Genomic DNA, 8,661 nt, shown 5'->3' with positions numbered 1-8,661 from the left:
ACTCCACTTCTTTCAATCTCAAAGGGACTGTTATGGCAGTGCTCTCTCTCCTCTCTCTGTCTCTCTTTCTCTCTGTTCAAAGTGAGGTTTGTGGTGGGAATTCATGGATGGGTGGAGAGTTGAGATGGAAGGACTATAAAGAGTTGACAATATCTACTTATCTGCAGCTTTGAGAAATTCTGAGTTGCGAGAGAATGTTTCGTAGAGAAACTGTATTTTAGAGACTGTCATTAATTGCCTTTAAGTGCTTTGTTTCTTTCCTGCCTGCCTCTTTCTAAACTTGGTTTGATAAACCAACTTTACCAAGTTATTTAGAATTTGTACTTATCATCCCAGTAGTCTGGATGGTGGTGTTATAAATGTCAGAGCGTTGTGCATAGAGGCCTGGGTCCGGTCCCTTTGAATTCATATTATTTCCTGCTTTAGTCCTTTGCTATTCAGAATGTAGTCTTTGGACCATCGGCATCACAATTTCTTGGACTTGTCAGAAATGCAGTTTACCAGTTCTCACCAGAGACCTATTGAATTAGAATCTACATTTGATTGAATGAGATCTCTTTGTTTCTAGTTAGTCTAGAGTAGCTTTTGCAGCAATCTTGGTTTGTTTTCTTAAAATCCTACTTTTGCTTTGCTTAAAATATGCATATACACATTTGAACTCAATTTTGATTATTTTTGTGAGGTTACTCTAATGTGTGTATTATTCACTAGGCCTTTTTTGGGGGGAAGGGAGGTGCCGTGGGCCTTTGGGGATGTCATTCAATAATTTAAGTCAGTTACTTTTAGTTCTGCTAAAAATCTTTTGTGCATTTCCTTGAAGGCAAGAACCATATTTTATTAAACCTTTGTGCCCACACAGTTCCTTTTATGTAAATGTTCAATAAGTTGAAAGCTGAATGAATTATGAATAAATGCTTGAATGAATGAATATACGGAAGAGGATGAATCTAGACGGTAAATTCCTTGAAGACTGGGACAATGTCTTATTCATCCTTGAATTGCTAATACTTTGCAGAAAACCTACCAATAATGCCTGTTTGTTAATTTGTGGTTGTTAGATGAGACGAGATTATCTACTTATTCCTGGTATAAAGACTCTAGAGAATAGAAACGAGAGAAAATGAAGTAAAATGGAGTGCTATAGTACAGTGCTAGGCACCTTCACGATTTTTACCTCAGCTAATCATCACAACATCCTGCAAACTGGGTGTTATTTTACAGAGGCGGAAACTGTAACACGTTTACCCAACTAGTGTCAGAGCCTAACAATTCGTGGTTGTAATTCGCAGTATCATTGCGTGCCACAGTCCTGTTTCTGCAGAAATTGAGAGGTGAAAGAGAATGATCCTTTCTATAGTAAAACGCACAATCTCCGTGTCCCCCTTGTGCATCAGAGGCGCTGTGGCTCTGAAGGAATGAGCTTTCTTGCCTTTCAACCACAGACAAGGCAGGAACAATGGTGTGAAAAGCGTCCTCCCCGCCCCGGTCTTTTTCCGCCGGCGGAACGCAGATGCTGTAGCGTTCAGGCGCTGAGGGGACCAGAGAGGGACGGACACAAGGCTCGGCAGTTGCCTGGTAACGCCCGCTGAAGGAGTCCCAGTGTAATAAGGTCCCGGAGAAGTGTCACTGGCCCTGAGTGGGACCCGGTAGCCCGTTCGCTCCGCGCCGGCGGCCTGTCCCCGCGGCTTGGCGGGCTAGGGCAGGGGAAATGTTGCAGGAGGAGTCGGACCTCTCTCTCATTATTGCCCAGATAGTCCAAAAGCTCAAGGGCTCCAATTTGTACTCTCAGCTGGAACGGCAGGCCTGGGTAAGTGAGGCCGAGTGGGAAGGGATGGAGACGGGCGGGGCCGCGGCGATATCTCTTCCTCACCCTCCTCACCCAAGCCAGAGCTCGCCTCTGACCTCTCCAGCTCCGCTCTGGTGCTCAAAAAACAAACAGACAAGAAACAAACAAACAAACAAAAAAAACCCCCTCAAAACCCCACCTCCCTGTCCGGTGCAAGCTCTGCTGCCTCAGCCCTAGGCGTGGTTAATAGATTTTTAAAGAAGGGTGGGGAGCATCACACCTTTTTTTCAGACCAGAGAAACGCTTACTCACTCATTTATCTATTCTTGTAGTCATTTACAGGGTCTAATTTTTTAAGCTGCTGGACTCACTGAAGGTAGCTTGGACCATGCCTTACCTCACTTTTTTCGTCCTGTGGGTGGACTTGGGCCCCCAAGTACCTTTCTGCTTTCTCGTCAAGGTATCACTTTCTTGCACTTTACCCTCCCTGCAATTATTCCTCGTCTATCCGTCCACCACCTAGCATTTATTGGATATTTTATAACATGCTAGGCACTGAGGATGCACAGATTGATCGAGATCTTTGCCTTTTTGTGACTCATATAAATGAAATCACACAGTTTGTACATTTTGTGCCTGCTTTCTGGCATTTAACACAGTGCTTTTGAGATTCATCCATTTTGTTGATATTTCAGTAGTTCTGTTCCTTTTTATTGCTGAGTAATATTTCAGTGTTTGAATGTACAATGGTTTGTTTATCCATCATTGCGTGAAGGGCATTTGGTTTGCTTTCTGGTTTTAGAGATTATAAGTAAAGCTGATATATACATTCTAGTATACGATTTTGCTTGGATATTTGTTTCTTTTTTTCTTGGATAAATACCTAGGGTTGGAACTGCTGAGTTGTATGGTATGTTTAATTCTATAAGAAACTGTCACACTTTTCCAAAGTGGCTGTATCATTTTCCATTCCCACAAGCAATTCTGAGAGTTCCAGTCGTTTTGCGTCCTTGATAGCACTTGATGTTGCCAGTTTTTTATTTATTTTTATTAATTAATTATACTTCTCTAGTAGAAGTGTAATAGTATCTGATTGTAGCTTTTATTGTATTTCCTTAATGACTAATGATATTAAGCAGTTTCTTTTTTTTTTTTTTTTTGAGACAGAGTCTCGCCCTGTCGCCCAGGCTGGAGTGCAGTGGCGCAATCTCGGCTCACTGCAAGCTCCGCCTCCCGGGTTCACGCTATTCTCCTGCCTAAGCCTCTCCGAGTAGCTGGGACTACAGGCGCCCGCCACCACGCCCGGCTAATTTTTTTGTATTTTTAGTGGAGACGGGGTTTCACCGTGGTCTCGATCTCCTGACCTCGTGATCCGCCCGCCTCGGCCTTTAAGCAGTTTCTTATGTGCTTATATCTTTTTTGGTGAGGTAGTCTTCAAATCTTCTGCCCATTAAAAAAAAATCATGTTGTTTGTCTCCTTATTGTTGAGTTGTAAGGATTCTTTCTATATGATGTAAGTCTTTATCAGATATGCGTCTGGCAAATATTTTCTCCCAGTCTGTGGATTATCTTTTTTTTTTTTGAGACGGAGTCTCCCTCTGTCACCCAGGCTGGAGTGCAGTGGTGTGATCTCGGCTCACTGCAACCTCTGCCTCCCAGGTTCAAGTGATCCTCCCGCCTCTGCCTCCTGAATAGCCGGGATTACAGGCATCCACCACCACGCCCAGCTAATTTTTTATATTTTCAGGAGAGACGGGGTTTCACCATGTTGGCCAGGCTGGTCTCGAACTCTTGATCTCAAGTGATCTGCCTGCCTTGGGCTCCCAAAGTGCTGGGATTACAGACGTGAGCCACCGTGCCCTGCCCAGTCTGTGGATTATCTTTTCGTTTTATTAACTGGGTCTTTGAAAGAGAAAAATGCTTAATTTCGGTGACACAAATTTTTATCAATTGTTTTATGATTTGTGCTTTTTGTTCCCTACCTAAAAATGTTTGCCTAACTCAAGGTCTTAAAAAAGTTTCTACTATGTTTGTTTGTTCTAGAAGTTGTATAGTTTTAGCGTCTACATTTAGGTCTGTGATCCTAAATGTAGAAGTGTGATCCATTTTGTGATCCATTTTGAGTTAATTATTGTATATGGTGCAAGGTAAGCCTTTTTTTTTTTTTTTTTTTTGCATATGGATATCCAGTATTTCCATTACTGATTTGTTGAAAAACCTATTCTTTTTCTGCTAATTTCCTTGGCACCTTTGTCGAAAATCAATTACACACACACATACACACAAAATTTCTGGCTATTTTGTTCCATTCATCTATTTGTTCATCATACAATACCACACTATCTTGCTTTTTGTAACTTTATAGTAAGCCTTGAGATCAAAGTCCTCCAAATTTGTTTCTTTTTTTCCCAAAATTATTTTGGCTATTCTAGGTCCTTTGCTTTGCTATATAAATTTTAGAATCCACTTATAAATTACTACAAAAATTGTTGAAAATTGGTTTGGGATTATGTTGAATCTGTAGATCAATTTGGGGAGAATCGACATTTTAGCAATATTAAATTTTCTGGCCCATGGACATAGTTTATCTTTTTATTTATTTATATTGTTTTTATTTTCTCTTGTCAGTGTTTTGTAGTTTCAGCACACAAATATTGCACACTCTTTGTTAAGATTTTCCCCTTAAGTATTTCATGGTTTTTGATGCTATTATAAATGGTGACTTGTTTTAATTTTTTATTTTTAACATACAGAAATGCAATTGATATTGATCTATTTACCATGCATCCTGAGAACTTGCTAAACTTATGTATTGGTTATAGTACCTTTTCTGTAGATTACTTAAGATTTCCCAGGTACATGTATCATAATGAACTAAAGACAGTTTTACTTCTTCCTTTCCAATCCGTGTGCCTTTTATTTCTTTTTCTTGACTTATTGTATTGGATAATGCCTCCAGTGCAATGTTTTGCAGATGCTTTTTTGCAGGTTAAGGAAGCTCTATTCTGTCCCTGGTTTTCTGAGAGTTTTATCATGAATGGATGTTGAACTTTGTTAAATACTTTGTTTATATCTGTAGATATGTTCATATTATTTTTCCTGCTTATGTTGATATGATGAATAATACTGATTGGCTTTGAATGTTGCACCAATTTTGTATTCCTGAGATAAATTCCACTTGGTTATGATGCATTATCCTTTTTATATATTTCTTGACTCAATTTGCTAACATTTTGCTGAAGATTTTGTAACTGTATTTATGAAAGATACTGGTTTGTGGCTGGGCGCGGTGGCTTATGCCTGTAATCCCAGCACTTTGGGAGGCCAAGGTGGGTAGATCACTTGAGCTCATGAGTTTGAGACCAGCCTGGGCAACATGGCAAAACCCTATCTCTACAAAAAATACAAAAATTAGCCAGTGTGGTGGTGCGCACCTGTAGTCCCAGCTACTTGAGAGGTTGAGGTGGGAGGATGGCTTGAACCTGGGTAGCAGAGGTTGCATGAGCAGAGATCGCACCACTGCACTTCAGTCTGGGTGATAGAGCCAGACCTTGTCTCAAAAAAAAAAAAAAAAAAAAAGATATTTCTTTGTAGTTTTTTTTTTTTTCTTGTAACACTTTGTCTGCTTGTCTGCTTTCGATACCAGTTAATGATGATCTTATAAAATGATTTGGAAAGTGTTCCTTATTTTCTGGAAGAATTTATGTAGAATTAATATTATTTGCTCCTTAAATATTTGGTAGAGTTCCCAGCAAAGTCACTGGTGCCTAGAGTTTTCTTTATGGACACATTTTTAATTAAAAAAAATCAATTAAAAATATAATCAGGCCATTAGGTTGTCTATTTCTTCTTCTGTAAGCTTTTGTAGTTTTTATGCTTCAAGAAGTTGTCGCACTTAATCTATTTTAACAAATTTACTGGTATAAAAATATGATCCCCTTATATTCCTTTTAGTGTCTGTAGGATTTGTAGTGATAGCCCTCTTTTTTTTTTTTTTTTTTTTTTTTTTTTTTTTTTTTTTTTTTTTTTTTTTTTTTTTATTTATTTTTTTTTTTTTTTTTTTTTTTTTTTTATACTTTAGGTTTTAGGGTACATGTGCACAATGTGCAGGTTTGTTACATATGTATCCATGTGCCATGTTGATTTCCTGCACCCATTAACTCGTCATTTAGCATTAGTGTATCTCCTAATGCTGTCCCCCCCCTCCCCCCCCCACAACAGTCCCGGAGTGTGATGTTCCCTTCCTGTGTCCATGAGTTCTCATTGTTCAATTCCCACCTATGAGTGAGAACATGCGGTGTTTGGTTTTTTGTCCTTGCGATAGTTTACTGAGAATGATGTTTTCCAGTTTCATACCATTTGACCCAGCCATCCCATTACTGGGTATATACCCAAAGGACTATAAATCATGCTGCTATAAAGACACATGCACACGTATGTTTATTGCGGCACTATTCACAATAGCAAAGAGTTGGAACAACCCAAATGTCCAACAACGATAGACTGGATTAAAAAATGTGGCACATATACACCATGGAATACTATGCAGCCATAAAAATGATGAGTTCGTGTCCTTTGTAGGACATGGATAGCCCCTCTTTCATTCCTTATATTGTCGTATGTGGTTTTTTTTTTTTTTTTTTTTGAGATGAAATCTCGCTTTGTCGCCCAGGCTGGAGTGCAGTGGCATGATCTCGGCTCACTGCAAGCTCTGCCTCCCGGGTTCACGCCATTCTCCTGCCTCAGCCTCCTGAGTAGCTGGAACTACAGGCGCCTGCCACCATGCCCAGCTGATTTTTTGTATTATTAGTAGAGACGGGATTTCACCGTGTTAGCTAGGGTGGTCTCGATCTCCTGACCTCGTGATCCACCCACCTTGGCCTCCCAAATGGCCGGGATTACAGGCTTGAGCCACCGCACCTGGCCATGTGTTCTTTTTTCCCTAATTAATCTGGCTAGAGATTTATCAATTATGTTAATACTTTCAAAGAAGTAGCTCTTGGTTTGGTTGTTTTTCTGTTTTCAATCGCTCTGATTTTTTTCCTTTTATTATTTTTTTCTGCTTGCTTTGGATTTAATTTGCGTTTTTTAAGCTATTTAGGTGAAACTTAGATTTTCGATTTGAGACCTTTATTCTCTTCTTATTAAATGCTCTAAATTTCTTTCTATGTATTGGTTTATCTGTGTCTATAAATTAGGATGTAGTCTATTGCCATTTTCACCCAATTAAAATTTAAAAAAATTGTCTTGTGATTTTATGGGTTCTAATAACCCATAGGTTATTTATAAATGTGTTGTTTACCAGTATCTTTCTTTGATTGATTTCTAGTTTAATTCTCTTATGGTCAAGAATAAAATATGTATGATTTTAGCTATTTTAAACTTACTTACTTTTATGATCCAGAATATGTTTTATCTTGTTTGTTTCATATGTACTTGAAAAGCATGCTTATTCTGCTGTTTCTGTTCCATAATTGTCAATTAGGTCTAGTAGACAATTTTGTTTCAGTATTTTATATCGTTACTGAGTGTAGGGGCTTCAGTCAATATAGACAAGGATCAAGCGGGGTTTGGGTTTTGTTATTGTTGTCATTACCTTCACTATATCACAGGCTTCAGATTCCTTTGAAACTAGTGGTAGTTAGGAGGCTGAGGCAGGCAAATCACTTAAGGCCAGGAGTTCGAGACCAGCCTCGCCAACATAATGAAACCCTGTCTCTACTAAAAATGCAAAAATTAGCTAGGTGAGGTGGTGCATTCCTGTAATCCCAACTACTCAGGAAGCTGAGGCAGGAGAATTGCTTGAACCTGAGAGGTGGAGGTTGCAGCGAGCCAAGATCGTGCCACTGCCCTCCAACCTAGGGGACAGAGCAAGACTCCATCTCAAAAACACAAACAACAACAACAACAAAACCCAGTAGTAGACTGCTGTTACTTTGTGCTTGGCGTAGATCTTAGGGTACTACACAGTTTTTCTCATTGTTTCTACTACATCCTTGACTTTCTTCTGTCTCCTTGCCTGTTCCTCAGGGGGAGATCTCTCTGTGCTCTTGTCCCCAGCAGAAGTCTGTTTCTTGTTATTCAGTCCTAGGCTCACAGTAGGTGCAAGAGTCGTCTGTTTTTCTGACTCAGTCCATGTGCTTTATCCTTGGGTGTGGAGCTTTCCCATCTTTGGCACGTTCCATCCCCTTATCCCTTTGGCAGCCCAGTTCTGCCTTGTATCTGTGGTAAGTATTGAGTGAAAGACCCGTACCTGCCCTGCCCTAGTGCTGGTTTACCTCTGCTTTGTATTGTTGTAGGATCCTGGGCCCAAGAGAGTTTTCTTATTTGCCTATGAGGTTGAGGGTTTTTGTATATATCCCACCCCCAGAAGCAGTGAATTACTGCCTTGTCTTCAGAATGGGAGGGTTTCTGAACCTTCCCCAGTGTTCTTAGTCCTTTGCTTCAGATGAGAGGAAAGTTTGGTCAAGGTAGCAGTTTTATGCTTGTCCTGCAGTGGCAGCCTGTCTCTTTTTGCACACCTGTGCCACCAGAGTGCTCTTTGTAGATTTCTGCTCTCAATCTTTTGTATGGGCACCTGGCATAGACCTATGGAAAAGAGTATGCAAATGTGTGTGAATTCCCCTTGCATTTTGGGTTCCAAAATTATTCCAAACTGACACACTAGCCTACATCTTGTCTATAATAGTTAACATTTTAGTTCATTTCTTACTGTCTTGTGTGGTAGCTTCCTTTTCCTCCTGTGCTCTGCCAAAGGTGAAGTAGTTTGGAATCTCATTTGTCCTTGAAGGAGCTTGTTACTACTTGGAATTTAATTCACTTGGTTGTCTTATAGCTTCAGTTTCCTGATGGGTTCAAAATGTATGATTTTTGAA

At 39.8% G+C, this 8,661-nt stretch overlaps 1 protein-coding gene across 4 annotated transcripts in view; it reads left to right on the top strand.

Moving 5' to 3' along the window:
• The first annotated feature begins 1,440 nt into the window (after positions 1–1,440).
• Positions 1,441–8,661, top strand: part of TBC1D19 (TBC1 domain family member 19) — a 178,450-nt gene continuing 171,229 nt past the window's right edge. For 3 of the 4 annotated variants that reach the window (XR_004027327.1, XM_030801175.1, XM_003258555.3), the window contains exon 1: positions 1,593–1,807. Coding sequence is in view for 3 of the 4 variants with exons in the window: in XM_030801175.1 (XP_030657035.1) it covers positions 1,709–1,807 (99 nt within the window). In the remaining variant the exon portion in view is untranslated. Of the gene's footprint in view, positions 1,808–8,661 lie in introns of all 4 variants that reach the window. The other variant, XM_003258556.4, reaches the window with a different exon arrangement.

This window comes from Nomascus leucogenys, chromosome 20, assembly GCF_006542625.1.
Source record: "Nomascus leucogenys isolate Asia chromosome 20, Asia_NLE_v1, whole genome shotgun sequence".
NCBI classification, from domain to species: Eukaryota; Metazoa; Chordata; class Mammalia; order Primates; family Hylobatidae; genus Nomascus; species Nomascus leucogenys.
Note: the sequence above shows the minus strand (reverse complement) of the source record. Positions and strands in the feature narration are given on the sequence as shown.